Source organism: Peromyscus maniculatus, chromosome 19 (genome assembly GCF_049852395.1).
Source record: "Peromyscus maniculatus bairdii isolate BWxNUB_F1_BW_parent chromosome 19, HU_Pman_BW_mat_3.1, whole genome shotgun sequence".
Classification (NCBI taxonomy): domain Eukaryota; kingdom Metazoa; phylum Chordata; class Mammalia; order Rodentia; family Cricetidae; genus Peromyscus; species Peromyscus maniculatus.
Genome location: NC_134870.1, coordinates 58,580,941 through 58,600,075, shown reverse-complemented (window position 1 = coordinate 58,600,075; position 19,135 = coordinate 58,580,941). Strand labels below are relative to the sequence as shown.

Sequence of the window (19,135 nt, the reverse complement as noted above, 5' to 3'; positions counted from 1 at the left end):
AGCCCCCTGCTTGGTTTTCTTTAAAAGATGAATTTTTATATCTTTGTGTGTGCATGGATATTTTTGCCTGCATGTATGTCTGCACTACATGTGTGCCTGGTGCCTGAGAAGGACAGAAGCGTATCAGATCTCCTGAGACTGCAATTGTAGACAGTTGTGTCTTGGATGTAGGTGCTGGGAGTTGACCGTGGGTCCTGTGGAAGAACAGCTGATATTCTTAACTCCAGCCTTTATTTTGAAGTGTGTGTATACATACGTGCAGGTACCCACAGAGGCCAGAAAGTCTATCAGACCCCCTGGAGCTGGAGTTACAGGTGCCAGACATGGGTGTTGGGAACTCAGCGTGGATCCCCAATGTGCGTTCTGAACGGTTGAGCCCCATCCCCAACCCCCTGGCTGGTTTTTGAGTATAGCTGTGAGCCACCATGCTTAACTGGTTTCGTATTTCTTTTTAGCTGCATCTTATAAAAACATTCCAGCTTGCCTTGTGCATTGCTGATGTCTAAAGGGACACTGTCACCACATGTATAATGCAGTGGCATCCTGGAGGCCAGGATCGTCTCCCAGGGGAGGGAGCTATTTTGATGGTGTATATTCCAGCTCATGGCCACTTTGTCAGTGGATCAGAGATGCATCTAGGCACCTCTGTGCTCTCACCATATAGTGGCTCTGCATGGTCATTTGCAGAAGGTCCGTGCTGTCTCTCCCCACTGGGTGCTTTGGGGAGGTGGTGGTTCAATGGAGACTTGTTCTGAGGCTGTAAGGCCTACCTCGTCACGAGGGTATTTAGTGGTGATGAACTGTTATCAGAGACTTGAGGGTCTTTGAAAGTAAAGGAACTGAGCCTCTCTGTGGAAGGAATATACTGGCCAGAAACCAGGTTGCTCCTAGAACAGAGGAGGAACCGGCCTTCAGGGGTTTGCCACAGTGGCCAATTCTTAGCTTGCCTGTAGGAACTCCAGTTTCCAAGTGGGCAAAGCCGAGACATTAGGCCCTTAAGCTGTTATGGCTGCCACAAGCCAAGTGGCCAGGGCTTCTGCCCTCATGTGGTCCCTGCCAGCCTCACAAGAACAAGAGAGGTGCCACTGTCCTCGTGAGACCTCGGGGCAGGAGAGTGGTGTCTCTCCTGTGCTGGGAAAACACAAAGTTGCAAATATATGGGGGTGTCCGTGGTCCCCATCTCACCTGCTCAGGAGTGGGCAGGGAAAGGCTTAGCTGTGTGCTACCCGGGGAAGCCTGGCCACAGCAGGTCCGTCTCCAAACAGCCACTTCCAAGACAGGTGTGATTTATGGGCGTCTCACAAAAACAGGTTTCTGAAAAATGAGAACTACATAACCACATCGCTTTGATGAAGAGCAAGAGACCAACGGACAGGTTTAGCGTTTTATTATGAATGGATTGTCACAAAGTTCCATATTGCGTATTCGATTAAGGCAACACTGTGTGGCTTTGGTTTTTGATCACCAAGGATGAAAAACAAACCCTTGCTCTAACTCCCCTGCTAGCTCTGATGGCTGGGCACTTAACAGAAGGTGGTTGCTGCCTTGTACAGCCCCTTAATTTGCTCTCAGTGTTCCTGTACAAAAATCACCCTGGTCTGGTGGGACGACTGCCAATTCTCCGGTAAAGGAAAGCGCTCTGTTCCAGATAACCTGGGGGACACACTGCGGTGGGTTTGGTTTGGGAGGGGCCTGGGACACGCGTAGACCAGGGTACCACGCCCACATCATCAGGGCTAAGAAAAGAGCAGGTGTGCACCGTAGCAGCAACCCTAAGGCTCCTTATTCGTTGATTTCTTCCTCATCCTCGTCTTCAAAAGCCTCTTCCCCGTCGTTGACCGTGGCGTCCTGGTACTGCTGGTACTCGGACACCAGGTCGTTCATGTTGCTCTCCGCCTCGGTGAACTCCATCTCATCCATGCCCTCGCCGGTGAACCAGTGCAGGAAGGCCTTGCGGCGGAACATGGCCGAGAACTGCTCCGAGATGCGCTTGAACAGCTCCTGGATGGCGGTGCTGTTGCCGATGAAGGTGGAAGCCATCTTCAGGCCCCGGGGCGGGATGTCACACACGGCCACTTTGACGTTGTTGGGGATCCACTCCACAAAGTAGCTGCTGTTCTTATTCTGGATGGCCAGCATCTGCTCGTCCACCTCCTTCATGGACATGGGGCCCCGGAAGACGGTGGCGACGGTCAGGTAGCGGCCGTGGCGCGGGTCACAGGCGGCCATCATGTTCTTGGCGTCGAACATCTGCTGTGTGAGCTCGGGCACTGTCAGGGCCCGGTACTGCTGGCTGCCCCGGGCTGTGAGCGGGGCAAAGCCCGGCATGAAGAAGTGCAGGCGTGGGAAGGGCACCATGTTCACGGCCAGCTTGCGCAGGTCGGCGTTGAGCTGGCCGGGGAAACGCAGCGATGTGGTGACGCCGCTCATGGTGGCGGACACCAGATGGTTGAGGTCCCCGTACGTGGGCGTGGTGAGCTTGAGCGTGCGGAAGCAGATGTCGTAGAGGGCCTCGTTGTCGATGCAGTAGGTCTCGTCGGTGTTCTCCACCAGCTGGTGCACCGACAGCGTGGCGTTGTAGGGCTCCACCACGGTGTCTGAGACCTTGGGCGACGGCATGACGCTGAAGGTGTTCATGATGCGGTCCGGGTACTCCTCTCGGATCTTGCTGATGAGCAGGGTGCCCATGCCCGAGCCCGTGCCGCCGCCCAGCGAGTGCGTGAGCTGGAAGCCCTGCAGGCAATCGCAGTGCTCACACTCCTTGCGTACCACGTCCAGCACCGAGTCCACCAGCTCCGCGCCCTCCGTGTAGTGGCCCTTGGCCCAGTTGTTCCCGGCGCCCGTCTGTCCTGCAAGACAGCAAGATTCCAAGGGGGACATCAGTGACCTGCTTTCCACCGTCAATATTTTCGGAGAGCAAAGGGACAGCAATCAGGCAACAGGTTCCCACCACAGTGCCCGGGAAACAGACCAGCAGGTACCAACTGGCCAACTATGTGCCTAGGGGTGGGACCCTGCTCACTACAAAAGTGAACTTAATGCGCAGAGGTCCTGGACCTGGGGTCAACCCCAGGATATTATATTAAACTAACGATAAATCAATCTAAATATAAAATTTAAGATACATACTCATGTAGCCCCACCAGGCCAGGCTGATCTTGCAAAAGGTGTACGTTACTGTGCCCAGCTTCAAAACAGTAATGATTTTTTAATGTGAATGGGGCACCTCATTTATTATCCAGGATTACTTTTGAACATTTTTAAGAACTAACTATTGGTTTTGCACCTCTAATTGAAGACTGGCACAGGCATGATTCTTACCGTCAAATTATATCCAGTCCACTTGTGGAAAGGAGCCCAACACAGGCCTAGCCTAACATGCCTACAAGAGTTCTGAGTTTTATCAACAATTCAAGTGGCTAGGAAAAAACCATCTAGTCAGTCTGTTTTATAGAGCAGCTCATTCTACCGGACAGGCTTCCTTAGTCTTCCTTTACAGAGAAACTTTGATTTGGAAAGATTGATGGTTAAATTTTAACACCCCCCCCCCAGTTTCTTTAATCACAAAATTAAACATCCATTTCCCACACAGACCTATGTGTAGTATATGTACGGATGTACTTAGAAATGATTGGAGGAGAACTGGGAACAGGCATCTAGCCTCTGCTTTCCAGCACTGCACATCCCCTGTACTTAAACATCTATCACGTGACGCTGGTACAAAAAAAAAGTTCCTAAAATTGCAAATGACGTGATTATAAGGCCTTAGAGATATCTATGTATTTTTTCCTATTAGTTCTTATACATGAGAGCAGATATTAAATATTACCCGAATTGGATAAGGTTTGGTCACTATACTAAAAAAAAACCTGTCCACATGTACTTGCATGTGTAAACACACACACACACAGAGGATGACTTATGTTTTATGTTATTTAATTTTTTAAAAATCTTATCTGCAGCCAGATGGTGTTGGCACATGCTTTTCATCCCGGCACTCGGGAGGCAGAAACAAGCAGATGTTTGAGTTCAAGGCCAGCCTGGTCTACACTGAGTTGCAGCGTAGCCAGGGCTACACAGAGAAACCCTGTCTTGAGAAACAAAAACATCTGCATTACATGCCAAAATCAAAAGTAATCTTCCACCACGATGTGTCTGCAGGCTGGAGAGACGCTCAGAGGGGAAGAGCACCTCACTGCTCCCCCAATACCCGCGGGACAGCTCACAACTATGTGTAACTCCAGGTCTAGGGGACCTGGCCCCCTCTTCTGGTCTCTTCAGGTACTGCATGCATGTGATGCAAATACACCTGTGGACAAATACTCATACATATGTAAAAAATAAAATCTTTAAAAAAAAATTATATGCTCTTTTGAACCGAGTATGGTGGCCCATTCCTTTAATGCTTTAATACTGGCACTCAGAAGGCAGAAGCAGTGGGATCTCTAATAAGTTCTTAGTAGATCAGCTAGGGCCACAGCTACCCTGCCTTAAAAAAACAGACAAACCAGGTATCTTTAAAGATGAGGTCATTTCACCATTATATATTACGTATAAAACTAAAACTGAGCCAGGCAGTGGTGGCACACGCCTTTAATCCCATCACTTGGGAGGCAGAAGCAGGCAGATCTCTGAGTTTGAGGCCAGCCTGGTGTACAGAGTGAGTTCCAGGGCAGCCAGGACTGTTACACAGAGAAACCCTGTCTCGAAAAACAAAACAAACAAAACCCTAAAACTGTAACTCGAGAGACAATTTTATGAGATAATTAAGGTAATATGAAAATATGCCTTTAAGTGGAGCGTGGTGGCACACTCCTTTAGTTCCAGCACTCAGGAGGCAGAGGCAGGAGGAGCTATGTGAGTTTGAGACCAGCCTGGTCAAAGGGAGTTCTAGGACAACTAGGTCTACACAGAAAACCCTTTCTCACAAAACAAAACAAAACAAAAACAAAAAAAACAAAAAACAAAAAACCTAAATTAAAGAGAGAGAGATGGGGCTGGAGAGATGGCTCAGAGGTTAAGAGCACTGGCTGTTCTTCCAGAGGTCCTGAGTTCAATTCCCAGCACCCACATGGTGGCTCACAACCATATGTAATGAGACCTGGCACCCTCTTCTGGCCTGCAGGCGTACATGCAGACAGAACACTGTACACATAATAAAAATAAATTAAAAATAAAAAAATAAAAAAAAGAGAGAGAGAAAGAGGGAGAGAGAGAGAGAGAAAAGAAAGAAAACACGCCTTTAAGTGGATTAAATATCAAAAAACAGAAAGTGGCTAAGTAACAGTTACAATGGAAAGGTACTGTGACTACCACGGAAGATGTCTGAAATATGTGAGTGAATTCAAAAGGCTGCAAGAGTACGTATACGAATTTCATCTCCTGAACACAGACCCAGTTGTGTGTGCAAATGTGGAAGAGTGAGTGTACACAGAAAACCCCAACCATCTACCACACTAGTTATCTGCCTAAAGATATAGCCCCATGGCCACTGTGGGGCTTAGGGGTCCCCGATGTTACACTACACACTTGGGCGACGTTTGGACAGGGCATGTGGAGACCCTTTGAATGCACTCTGATGAAATCTTTAGGCACATTTCAATATTTAAAGGTAAGTTTCCAGCGGGCACCCCAGCCTGACCACGGTGCCCACCCCCTCTGACTTTGCCAGCCTCAGGGGGGCGCTAGACTCTCGCTCCTGCCGTCTATGTCCCATGGGGTGAGATGAGGTTCCAAGATAATCGACGGAGCCGCTGCACGGCTCCACATGGATGTGGGCAGACACCCGCTCCGTGCCTACAGCACCTACCCGGCACCGGCCCTCTAGCCTCTCGGGTAGCCATTCTCTTGTTTTGCTTTTTCCTGATCCAACCTCGTCTAGGGTGGGCCTCTTTTTCTCTCTCTCTCTCTCTCTCTCTCTCTCTCTCTCTCTCTCTCTCTCTCTCTCTCTCTCTCTCTCTCATTTTTTGAGACAGGGTTTCTCTGTATAGTTTTGGTGCCTGTCCTGGATCTCGCTCTGTAGCCCAGGCTGGCCTTGAACTCACAGAGATCCACCTGGCTCTGCCTCCGAGCGCTGGGATTAAAGGTGTGCGCCACCACCGCCCGGCAGGCCTCTTCTCTCTTACAAACAGGAGTTCTCTCCCATCCTGTCTAGCTGTGCTGCCCAGTGAAACCTGGCTGGTTCTCTTCTCTGAGCAGACTCCTAAGATGGTGATAAGACTCGATGAACAAAGGCAACTTGGAGAGGAAAGGGTTTATTTCACCTTAAGGTGTACAGTCCGCCATGAAAGGAAGCCAGGACAGGAACTCAAGGCAGGAACACAGAGACCATGGAAGAGTGCTGCTTACTGACTTGCTCCTCACAGCTTGCTAGGCCTGCTTTTTTACAGAACCCAGAACCACCTGCCCAGGGGTGGCCCTCCCACATCAATCATTAATCAATCAAGAAAATGCCCACTGGCTTGCCCACGGACCAGTCTGATGGGGGGCTTTTCTCAACTGCCATCCCCTCATCCCAAATGACTAGCTTCTGTCAAGTTGACACAATACTAGGCAGCACAGATCACCATTGTCCTTCTTGAGTAACCCACAATCTCGTGTCCACCCCTTCCCACCCAAGGCAGCGGGCAGCAGCCAGGCCAGACCCCAAGACAGGCCCTGGGAACAGCAAACCCTGGGGTCAGCCTGGAACGCAGGCTTGACCTTGGACTGGGAACTCGATGTAGAACCACCACCATTTCCCAGAAGGCCTGTGCACACTGCCAGAGCCTGGGCCATTCATTCAAAGTGCAGCAGCAGAGGAGGCAGCTGCAGGCAAGCCTGGGAACCTTAAATCAAACTTGCTCAACCCTGGAGGTGTTACAGTGACTCCGAAGTCCCCCAGCGACTCGGATTACTCCCTATTCATAGCGCACATTAGCCCCAAAGCTGTCTCTACTCCTGACAAAAGGAGGAAGCTGGAGACTTTTAAAAATATTTTGCCACCGTCTCATAGCAACAGATCACCCCCGCTTAAATATTTGGGGGGTCATAAGTTGAACAGTGACACGATGCATTAGGCCATTAATCAGTGACTCCAGCTTGTTAAACACAGGTTACAACCCTCAGGCTTGGCGGGCGCACTGCAGAAGCCCAGGGTTTCCTCACAGTCCTCCCTCTGGTTTTCCTCCAGCTCACACTGGGTGAAGGACTAAGTCTTCCAGCTCTCTGTGCTCCCTGGCTCCTTAGCTCGTCCTGCATCCGAAGGAAAACGACTACAGATCCACAAAGGGGCCTTCAGGGAACGGCCTGTCTGGCGCTCAGCTTTCTTCCCACAGTCTCCTGGGCACGGCCGCTGTGCAACCAGCAATTAAGAAAAGCAGTTTTGAAAACATATGATCATACCACGGGGAACTCAAACGTAAGTAACTTTCACTTTTTAAAATTATATATTACTAATGCAATTAGTTCCTTTTCTTTCTCACCTTGGTTTTTTTGAAAGAGGGTCTCACTACATAGCCCTGGATGTCCTGGAACTCAGTAGACCAGGCTGACCTCAAACTCAGAGATCCGCCTGCATGTGCCTCCCAAGTGCAGGCACAAAAGGCGTGCGCCGCCACATCCAGCACCAATTGTGTTCTTTCAGCCAGTTCAAACTATATCCAGAACTGAAATGGCATTGGCTTGTTGATTCAGTCTTTTGGTGCTGAGGACCGGCCCTCACCGGGCCCTCACACACTCCTCCACTCGGTAAGCCCTGCCTGACAATGGTCTATTTTAATTTACCAAAGTTAACCTAAGAGCCGTGACCCAGCGAAAATGCATCATCCCGAGTCAGCTGTAGTTAGACAATTCCCAATGAGGACTTGAGTTCTGATACCCAGAACCCACATAAAGTTGGGATGACTTCAATGGCCAGTGGGGATAGCCATAACAAAAAAGAAATTTAAAATAAATAAGTATTTTAGACAAGTGACTTTTTTTTTTTTAAAAGACAGCATCTCTTTCTGTAGTCCAGGCTACCCTATTGGGATAGCCATAACAAAAAAGAAATTTTAGACAGGCAACATTTTTTTTTTTTTTTTTAAAGAGAGGCTCTCTTTCTGTAGTCCAGGCTACCCTAACACTATATAGACCAAGCTGTCCTTGAATCCACAGTGACCCCCCCTGCTTCATTCAGCCTTCTGGGTCAGTTATGAGCCACCACACCCAGCTTAAGTCACAATTCTTAATTAAAAAATAATGTCCAATTTGTTAAATTAAGGATATTTTATGCCAGGACAACTTGTTTAAAAATTTTAAACATTCTTAGCCAGCAGTGGTGATGCAGTCTTTAATCTTAGCACTCAGGAGGCAGAGGCAGGTGGAACTCTGAGAGTTCAAGGCCAGCCTGGTCTACAAAGGGAGTTCCAGGACAGTCAGGGCTGTACAACACAATGAAACTCTGTCTTGAAAAACAAACAAATAAATTAAACATTCTGGACTGGGCATGGTGGCGGAGCCTTTAATCCCAGCTCTTGGGAGGCAAAGGCAGGCAGATCTCTGAGTTTAAAGCCATCCTGGTCTACATAAAAAGTTCCAGGCAAGCCAGGGCTACATAGTGAGACCCTGTCTCAAGTAAACAAATACATTCTTAACAGGGAGTGGGGGCGGGGGACGACTGTAGAGATGGCTCAGTGGTTAGGAACACCTACTGCTGCTCTTCCAGAGGACCCAGGATTCCTGATACCATATCACGTGGCTCACAGCGGCCTATTAACTCGGCTCCAAAGCATTCAACACCTTCTGGCCTTTGCGGGTACCCCCCTCCCCCCCACACACACACACATACACAGAGAAATGAAAAAAAAACAAGCCTGGGTATGGTAGTATATTCCAGGTCCAGGCCAGCCAGAATTTTGAGGAGAACTTTAAATGCCAAATGTCCCTTTCTTCTTTGCCTGTGTGTGCATGGACACCGTGTACCTGTGTGGTGTCCATGCATACACAGGTGTATACAGGCCAGAGGTTGAAGTGTCTCCCTCACGCTTCTTAGTTTTTTCAGACAAGCTCACACCACACCTGGAGCCGACTGGTTTAGTTACCTCTGCTGGCTGGCTAGTGGGTATCAGGGATGCTGCTGTCTCCACAGGTACACACCCACTGTACCCAGCTCTCTATTTTTTAAATGGATGCTGGGGATGGGACTTAGACCTCATGCCATGTTCTAACAGTTTTGAGGATGTCTAGGGTCAACCGGAAGACTAAATAATGACATACAGGTCTGTGCTGCGGTGGTGCACTTATCCATGGGCAGCCTGGCCATGTCTTCTTAGACGGTTATTATACTTTGGAGAGTCTACTCTGAAATCAAAGTCCGAAAAAGAGCTTTTGTGGGCCGGTAGGCTCATGTTCTTTTTAAAAAGTGATTTATGTACGCACCTACGTGTGTGAATGCATACATGCCCAGAGGCCAGAGAAGAGCGCCAGTTATTCTCCATTATAACTGTCCCTTTGACGCAGGGTCCCTCTCTGAAGCTGGGACTTCCCTTGTTTCCTCCCCACTCCCCAGGCTGGAAGCCAGCAAGTCCCAGCAATCCTCCTGTCTCTACTCCTGGAGCTTCCGTTACAAGTCTATGTGTGTTGTAAGGCTTGAGATGTGGCGGCCGAGATCTGAGCGCCAGCTCTCACTGAATAGCACGTGCTCTTAACCTCTAAGCCAGGATCTTCAGCTCTCACAGTATTCTTTTGTTTGCTCGTTTAAGACAGGGGATCACATAGCTCAGACTAGCTTCAGACTCCCAAACCCTCTGCCTCGTCATGTAAAGTGCTAGGATTTCAGGCCATGCCACCACTCCCAGGTCATTACAGTATTCTGTGTGTGTGCGTGTGCACATGTGTGCGTGTGCACATGTGTGTGGGTGCACATGTGTGTGGGTGCACATGTGTGTGGGTGCATAGAGGAGGCCAGGGAGCAATGCTAGGGATCTTCCTCCATCAGGTCTCTGACTGGAAGGCTCTGATTAGACTAGATTGGCTGGCTGAATAAACCCAGGTGTCCACCCGCCTCCATCCCGGGCACTGGGATTATAGGTGTGCACTGAAGTGCTGGGGTGTCAAGGACCCAAATTCAGGTCCTCATGTTAGGGAAGCAAACACCCTACCAACAAGGCCCTCTTCCCAGCCGCCTGCTACCGTATTCTTTAGAAGAGCAGACATTGCTTCCCTGTGAAATAGCTATCGAGACCTGGTCTTATAAAGTTAAGAATTAACTACCATCAATTAATTACATTATGTACTCATTAAAACTACAGATCTCAGAACTATCCACTAACATGGAGTATGGTTTATAATATAGTATTTAGTGAAAAAAAATCTACATAATGTTATAATTAAAACAGAAGACAATCAGAATAAAGACAGGTTAAGGTAGACCCCAAAGTTGGCTATGAGTATATGAGATGGACAGCAGGTGAAACGGTTTTGGTGATTCACTATGTAAATCAGGTTGGCCTCAAACTCACAGAGATCCACCTGCCTCTGCTTTCCGAGTGCTGGGATTAAAGGCATGAGGCACCTGGCTTATGGTTTTCAATTTCTTGATAATGTGGTTGTGTTGGATTTTGCTGGAAATAAAGGCAAAGTAAAAATAAATAAATAAATACTAGTTTAGAATGGAGGGGTATATGACCTCCCTTTCAGGGACAGAGACATGGGGTCACTTCCTTTCTTGGATTGAATTGTCAGGAAAAAAAAAAAAAGAAAGACAATGAGTTTAGCTGCCAGAAACCCAGAGTGAAAGAGGTCCTCAGTCTAACTGAACTCTCCTCCCAGCTGACTGCACTTGTGAAGGGCTGTGCTTTATCCCTACACAGCATAAACCAGGCCTGGAGGCCAACGGCTTCAATCCCAGCACCTGGGAGGGGGAGGCTCGGCTTCAAGTCATCCTCAGCTACATGAGTTAGAAACCAGCCTTGGCTACGTGAGACCCTGGCTCAATCACTACCAATCAGCTCCCCCTTTGCCAAACACCTGAAACACTGCTCCTCCGAGCATGTGTGTTTGTACATACATGCCAACTCCCCTGTGCACACCTGTGGAGGTCTGAGGACAGTCTTCCATCTGTTAGCGCTAAGGTCTCTTATTCACTGCTTCATTCCCCAGGCTCCCTGCCTGTGGGCTTCTGCGGAGTCCTGCTCTCCTCTGATCTCCACGTCACTGCCATGTCTGCCTCTGTGCTGGCTCAGGGACTTGAACCTTGGTCCTGCCCAGGCTTCTAAGGCAAGTGCTTTTTACCTGCTGCCATTCCCTCACCTCAGATTCTCCTAAGAGCTTAGAACTTCAAGGTTCTCGAAGGGGCCCTGCCTGTCAGACACTAGGGAAATCCTCCACAGCCCTCACAGGCCGAAGAAGCTCAGAGAAGGTAACCACTACACGAAGGTCACAGAGCCATGGCTGGATGCCACCTTCTTTCTCTTCTGGGCTACACAGTACCCAGAAGAGGCCCAGAGAAAGTCGCTGTCAAGACTACAGGACTTACTAACTGGAAGTTGTTCACTACCAATCTGGGTGGTCACCTTCTTGCTTCTGAGGTAGCCAGAAACTGCCTTGAACTCTCGATCCTCCTGCCTCCGCCTCTGAGTGCTGAGATTACAGGCATGTACCACTACATACGATCTTATGCCTCCTTCAGAACAGAACCAAGCACAAAAGCTTTGCAGGAGACCAAAATGGCAGTTTCGTTGTGGGAGCATTTCTGTGACATCCTACACACCTACCCATTCAATTCGGTCTCACTAAGGACTAGAGAGTCTCTGTGCAGGTTAGACTGCAAGTCCAACATCCTGCAGGGAGTGGGAAGGACCCGAGGGCTGGCGACAGTGTGCTGGACTCTTGGCTGTGACCCCATCCGCTTATTCTGATTATCTATGTGCTTTCTCCCCCTCTATTTTTCAGACAGGACCTATAGAGCACTGGCTGACCTCAAACTCAAGGAGATTCACCTGCTTCTACCTCCCCAGCACTTGGGAGGTACAGCACTGTGTGTCCAACAGTGTCCCCACAGAGTAGCGTCTTGTTTTTAAACACAGTGAGATCCAGAGTGTCGCCTTGATGAAGTGACTTTGGTCTCTAGCTTTCCCACATCATGTTTTGGGAAAGCTGCTCCACCTCACAGGAAATACTGGGGAAATATTATTTCCTCTCTGCAGCGGTTCAGGTAACAGGATTGCCTGTTGTGTCTGCCTGGGGCCTTCTGAAGAAGGGCTGGGATACAGATTTTTCATTTTCTTTTCTTTTCTTTTTTTCTTTTTACTTTATGTGTATTAGTGTTTTGTCATGGGTTTTGGGGTCCCTTGGAACTGGAGTTACAGACAGTTGTGAGCAGCCATGTGGGTGCTGGGGATTGAACCTGGGTCCTCTGGAAGAGCAGTCAGTGTTCTTAACCACTGAACCATCTCTCCAGCCCCCAGATTTTTCATGATACATTCACTCTCTGTAGTGCCTGTAAGGCCAAGAATCACCCTTGGAATTCTTCCATTTCCCCAGAATACGCTCCACCTTTCACGAGCGTGGCTCAGCATTCCTAGCCTGAAAATTCAAAATGCTCCAAACTCTAAAACCTTCTGACTATCTACAGGGTGCCACAGGTGGACAATCCAAATTTGACCCCTGGGTTCAACACTCCTGCCCCGCACCCTGCACCTCAATAAATAAATAAAAATGAAACAATAAGAAAAGCAAGCAAGCCCAAACCTACCGAAGATGAAGTTGTCAGGCCGGAAGAGCTGCCCGAAGGGCCCAGACCTCACACTGTCCATGGTGCCTGGCTCCAAGTCCACCAAGGCAGCCCTGGGCACATACTTCTGAGCTGGAGGGGGGGTGGGGGGGAAGTGCACAAGAGTTACTTCCAGGTTTCTGGAAAAACTGACTTCTTTTCAGCCATCCCATCAGCACAGAGCTGTCTGGCTGGGATAACCAGTGTCTTTTCAGAGAGGGTACCGTGACTTTCAGAGAATCTTAACCTTGGGATGAGGAACCAGGAGGCCACAGGCAGGACCAGTGAGAACCCAACCTTCCCGCCTATTTTGTGCCTACTGTGTTTTCCAGTTCACCTCCGACACTCCATATTCCTACTAGACAATGGCACTTCTCTAGCTGCGCGGGAATGAACACCGTCTGTGGCAGCGAACCGGCCTTCTGTCTGTCTGCTTTTTGGCACCTGCCCCATTCGTGTGTGTGAATGTATGAGCATTCATGCTGTCTGGGCTGCTCCTCCTGGGTACCATATCCCAGGGGTCCTGTGTTCCTAGAGGTTCACTCATTTAAGTAAGAGCGTGCCTGTGTAGCCCGGCATGACACCAGGCAAGTTGTAGTTCCCAGTGAGGACCTGGAGGAGGAAGTGTCCCACCACCACGCCTGCTTGGCTCTGCAGACCACCAAATTGAAGAATGGGCTGTCGCAGAGGTCACCCAGTGATGAAGAGGAAGTGTGATGTACACTGGAGTTTTCTTAGAGCGGCCTAGGGCCTCTATGTCTAAGCTGTTCCTCCTCTGCTATGTGAACAACATCCATGATTCATGTCTACCGCCCTTCCCAGTTCGGGATGAACAGGTGGAAAGGGACTAAATTCTGGTGACTCCAGAGACTGGGGGATGCACTTTGTGCGAGGCCAGGCCACGGGAGTGCCTGCACGTGTCATTTCTGGGCCCTGGGATTTTGTTGGTTTGCAAGGTGCGTGTCACTGTTATAATAAAAATTGCTGTAAAAAAAAAATAAGTGTTCAGAGGACAGAGCGCTATTATTCCCAAACAGGGATTACCCGGGGTCTGGAACTTTACTAATCTCCCCATTAATTACTCAGCTGTCTGCAATTTTAGTGTCCAGCGAGCACAATTTTAGGTGAAGGACCAGAAAAAAAATCATTTAAACAAGTGTTTCTCAAAATTTTAGCCAAGCATCCCTAGTAAAAGTAGCGTGTAAAGCTCCCTCCAGTCGGTTTCTCTGCTCCGTTCTTTAAAAGCTTAAGAAAAGGATGACCCGGGAGTGCCGAGGTGATTTCACAACCTCAACGGATTGTCTGGTTCAAGCCTCCCGGCCCTTCGGGATAGGCGGGATCCCACAGTTTGAAAAGACCTAGGGCGGGTTTCCCGCTGCAGGGGGAGTGAGGGAGTGGCCGGGCATCCAGCTCCCTCCCGCCCGAACTTTTCCCTGAGCGAACTCTGCCGGGCGGGCGGGCGGGCGGGCGCCGAGACCGCACCCCGAGCGCCTCCCTCCCTCTGCGGGTCTAGCCCGGGGTCCCGGCTGGGGACGGTCGGGTCCTGTCAGGGCATGCAGGGAAGGCCAGGTGCCGGCGCCGGAGGCCGGGTGGCGCGGGGAGGGGAGACGGCCCGAAGCCGTGCGACTCACAGGATGACTCATTGTAGTAGACGCTGATCCTCTCCAGCTGCAGCGCTGAGTCGCCCACGTAGCCTCCGGCCGGGTCGATGCCGTGCTCATCGCTGATCACTTCCCAAAACTTGCGAGGGAGCGGCCAAGGGACAGAGAGTCAGACCCGGAGCCCAGGGAGCCCCCGCCACCCGGGGACACCCCTCCCCCCGCAGCCCCGGGACCTGTGGCCAGCTCCGTAGAGCCGGCTCCCCGAGCCCTCAGACCCGGGTGCATCCCCTGGATCGTGATCCCCGGTCGGTCCGCTGAGACCCGTGGCCCACCCTCTCCCGGCCGGGTCACCGGGCCCGGCCGCAGGAACGTGGGGGCCACTCCCCGGGGCCAGCTCTCGAGGGCGCGCCCTTCGGGACCGGTGGCCCACTCTCCGGGTCGGGTCCCCGGAGCGCACTCTCTGGATTCCGCAGCTGGGACTGGTGGCCCACTTCGAGCCGGATCCCGAGAGCCGGCTGCCGGGACCGGTGGCCCACTCTCCGGGCTGGATCCCCGGGTCTGCCCGCGGGGACACAGGGCGGGCTCTCCGGGGCTTGGTCCCCACCCAGGAGTGCGCGGGGTCACCCTGGCTCCGAGGCGCAAGGCGAGGTCTTCCGAGGCCGGCGACCCTAACTGCCCACCCGCGGGAGCGGAACGCGCGCCCGGGCCCACCTTGGTACCGATCTGGTTCCCGCACTGGCCCGCCTGGATGTGCACAATCTCCCTCATGGCGGGCGCGTCTGCGCTCGGGCGCTGGCTCTGCCGACGGCGGCGTGACTGCGGCCCGCTGCGCGCTCCCGGGACTTGACCCTGCTGGGCCCTCCGCCCTCGCCTTCCCAGCCAATGACAGAGGGCTGTCCCGCGGGCTGTCCCCGCCCCTTCCCCAAAAGCTAGCCCGCTGATCCTTGCCCAGCTCGCGGTCCCGACAGCTGGAACCTTGGGCGCCCGGCGGGGAGAAGCAGGGTGGACTGGCGGGGACTCCCGAGGAGGAGATGAGGGGAAGCCCTAAGCTCTCACTGCATCACCCTTGGTTGTCCCTCGGTGCTGTTGGTACCCGGAGGAGACTGGAACCCATGGTATTGGTGACCTGCTAACCCAGGAGAGCTGAGGGAGCCACCCTGCGGGTGGAAGGCGACCTTTGGGACCCGACGTGGATTCGTTCGGGTGTCTCTGTACCCCAGGCACGCATGTTTAGCTTGCACCTCTCCGCCTGCCTCTCGAGGACCATCCACACAGTGACTCTACCGTTGCATTTGACTTAACCACAGCCTCATCCACACAGCCTGCAATTCCTAACGAGGTTGGAAAGCGCTTGCCCAGCTTGCCGCTAGGGCCGGGCTCGCTCTCACCCCCACTCCCTCACTTTTGAAAAAAAAAAAGCAAAACAAAACTGAGCGCAAAACAAAAAAAGAGGGAGGTGCCACAAGCACACAGGCGCAGAGCTGCTGGAGGCGGAGGACCAGAAGGAAAGCGACCCAAAAGAGCTTGTCTTTCTAGTCTCATCAAAGGCAAGCTCCGAGATGAGAGAGTGCCAGAGAACCGGGATGCCCAAGGCTCCAAGTTTCTGGTATGATGGCTCCGGAATCTGTTCTTGACCTCAGCAGGTGGCTTTGCCACCGCTGGGCATTCCATCATGGAGACTGTCCCCAGCCTTTCCAATCTCATCCTGTTTTCAGATGCCCTCACTAACCCATAAGGACTGATCACCGGTAGGAATGGTAGGCATGTCCTGGCACCGGGGAACATAGAATGCTTTGGCATCTCAATGGGAGGCTCATCTGGCAAAGACCTCACCCAAGACCAGGGGGAAACTCCAGCAGGCGAAAATCAGGGTATCCTAGGGACTCAGGAACAAGCCCTGGGTGATAGCTGGGGCAGCTTGCTTTTCCTTTCTGGTGATAACACGGGGTCTCCACTTTCCTCATTTGCAAAATGAAAGGCTTATGCAGGAGGCCACCTGACAGGCTCTGGGATGCTGGGATTCTTTGGCACCTGTAGTCTGTGCAGCCATCAAGGACTCCCAGGTGTTCTCACAAGACAGCTTCCTGTCAGGGGAATCTGGAAAATTCCCGTGTCCTCCTGACCCCAGGCCAGTCAGAAATGCCACACAATGAGGAAGCAGCAAGATCGGTAATTTGTACTCGTGGTGGTTTCTTTTTAGATCCGTGAAAACTGAGAAAATCCTAGTGTGGAGCTGGGGAAGTACTCAGTGAGAAGAGTACTTGCATGCCTGAAGCCCTGGGTCAAATCTCCAGTACTTCATAAAACTGGGTGTGAAGGTACTTGCTTGGATTCCTAGCACTCAGATTCACATTTGAGGTCAGTCTGGCTAGATATCACATTGGAGGCAAACCTGGGCTATATGAGACCCTGTCTCCAAATATGGGGATGGGGGAAAGAGGTGGGGGAAGGGAGGGGAGGAGGGAGAGAGAGAGAAAATGTGGGTGAACATGTGTGTCCTGGAGAGAATCACCTGAAAGGAGGAAACCCCAATTGAGAACATGCCTCCATAAGATCCATCTGTAGGGCATTTTCTTAATTAATGATCAATGAGGGAGGGCCTAGGCCATTGTGGATGCGGTCACCCCAGGGCTGGTGGTCCCGGGTTCTATAAGAAGCAGGCTGAGCAAGCCAGTAAGCAGCACCCCTCCATAGCGCCTGCATCAGCTTCTGCCTCCAGGCTCCTGCCCAGTTTGAGTTCTCACCCTGGCTTCCCTCAATGGATTGTGATTCAAGATACTATGTAAGCCAAAGAAACCCTTTCCTCCCCGAGTTCCTTCTGGTCATGTGTTTCATGACAGCAATGTATTTACTTGTCTTTGAAAGGGGGCCAAAGACATGGAAAAACATTTTTCTTCTAGAGCTTTTCAAATGGCTTCAAATTTGGGTGTTGTTTTACCCACTGGACATCCCCCCACCCCATCACCCCAGCACTGTTCTACTGCCTTCTTATGGTCCCCAGGCTCCTAAAGCAGAGATCTCCAGTGATATTCCTGGGGAAGTTGGGAAGAGGCCACAACCTTACCCAGGTGCTCCCTGCATGGGGCATTCAGAACTCGCATCTAGGCTCTCCCTGCCCTTGCTCAATGTAATTACTGACTCCCGGTAAATGCTACCCTTTCCTTTTGCTTGGAGCTGAGGCTAGGGTAGGAGGTGGCCACAGAGGAGCTCTGTAGGTTTGGGGGAGGGGGGGCTGCTCTTTATCTTCAGTCACGTGAGCAGTTTAAAAGACACTACCCACTTTTGCTGAGGTGGTCATTTCTACAAGATGGTCCTGGGGCTATGATCGGAGCCTGTGCTTTCCTAAAAGTAGATGCCAGGAACTCTGCCACAACGGCCAGGACTCAATAAGGGACAATGTGACTTACTGGAGTTTCTGGAGGTGCCCCCCCCAACTCTGGCCTACCCCCTTACATTGTGGTGGGAGAGGGTAAGAAAATAATGAGACATATTGCTGGATGTTTTTGTACAGAGTTCATAGGATTATCATAATACTAGTCGGTGTTCTAGCCGATGAGAAAAATGGGGCCCAGCTTAGACCCCATCATCTTGCTAACAGTTAGATGAAAGAACCCTATCCTAAGTCTGAGGCTTGCCCAGGATACTGAGGAAGTGGAGCAAAAACACACAAGTGATAGCTATAAAGCTGGGAACACAGTTTATGGGGGAGCGTGTGTTTTGCAGTAAAAAGGCCTGGGGTTTAATCTCCAGCATACACACCCTCCTATGCACATGCTCAGGAGTTCTCTCTCTCTCTCTCTCTCTCTCTCTCTCTCTCTCTCTCTCTCTCTCTCTCTCTCTCTCTCACGCACACGCACACGCGCATCACACACACCTAGTTTGGTATCTGGAAAGCCAGTGGCAAATTTAGAACTCTGTCTCCTTGGAGTTTGATCAGGAGGAGGCAGTGGGATGGCACTGATGTCTCACCCCCAACTCCCCCACACTGGGAAGGGTCTCTCCCCTAATACTTGACCATCCTACATCCAATCCAAGTTCATCCTCTCACCCACAGATACCATCCTCAGGCCACCGGTAGGGAGGAAAAGGCCCAGAATGCAGTGGGCTCAGGAATCCTGGGGGTCTGGGGCTGTGGCACAGTCTAGAGCAGTGATTTAAGCTTAATGGGCACAGTGGACATTGGAAGGCAGCGGAGGGCTCTTATCTGGGTCTAGTGCAGCCGTGGTTCTGATTCTGACCCTGATCTGCCACTGGGGGCCAGAGCCTGCTCGCCCCTACCGGCTCCATGTTTAGCTTTGTGTGACACTCTACTGGTGCACAGTGCCCTCCATAAACCATTGTCCCAACTTTCTCTGGAAGTCCTCTGATCCCACCACCAGGCACTCCTACTAATGGCAGTGAGCACGTGGATAGCATGATGGCCCCCTTCAAGTCCATCAGGCTGAAATGAGCTGGTGACTAGAGGGCACCTGTGCGAGCTTACACAAGGTCGCAGATGGAGCTCCCTCCGAACCTGGCGGCTGCCTGTTGCATGCCACGCGAGTGAGTCACAAACTTGCTCTTTGCTTACCTATGCTCAGCCTGGCCTCACACTCAAGATCTCCTGCCTCGGCTTCCTTTGTGCTGTGATTACAAGCATGGTCCACCATGCCCAGCTCTTCTATCCTATTTTACGTTTTTTTCTTGAGACAGGGTTTCCCTGTGTAGCCTTGGCTGTCGTGGAACTCACGCTGTAGACCAGGCTGGCCTTGAACTCAGAGATCTGCCTGCCTCTGCCTCCTGAGTGCTGGGATTAAAGGTG

General features: G+C 51.3%; 1 protein-coding gene across 1 annotated transcript; it reads right to left on the bottom strand.

Annotated features, from left to right (window-relative positions):
- Nucleotides 1-1,370: 1,370 nt before the first annotated feature.
- Nucleotides 1,371-15,194, bottom strand: Tubb6 (tubulin beta 6 class V). The gene is made up of 4 exons (XM_006970067.4): nt 15,046-15,194; nt 14,365-14,473; nt 12,716-12,826; nt 1,371-2,849 (listed from the first exon to the last, which is right to left on the bottom strand). The coding sequence occupies exons 1-4, from the start codon at nt 15,100-15,102 to the stop codon at nt 1,783-1,785; spliced, it is 1,344 nt and encodes a 447-aa protein (XP_006970129.1). The 5' UTR covers nt 15,103-15,194; the 3' UTR covers nt 1,371-1,782.
- Between the last annotated feature and the right edge of the window lie 3,941 nt (nt 15,195-19,135).

Excerpts from the sequence above, each read along its gene's own strand:
- Tubb6 (XM_006970067.4), bottom strand. The coding sequence starts at position 15,102 with ATGAGGGAGATTGTGCACATCCAGGCGGGCCAGTGCGGGAACCAGATC. Across the intron at positions 12,827-14,364 it reads CTACTACAATGAGTCATCCT|CTCAGAAGTATGTGCCCAGG; the intron begins GTGAGTCGCACG and ends CCCCCCCTCCAG. Across the intron at positions 2,850-12,715 it reads GCCTGACAACTTCATCTTCG|GACAGACGGGCGCCGGGAAC; the intron begins GTAGGTTTGGGC and ends GCTGTCTTGCAG.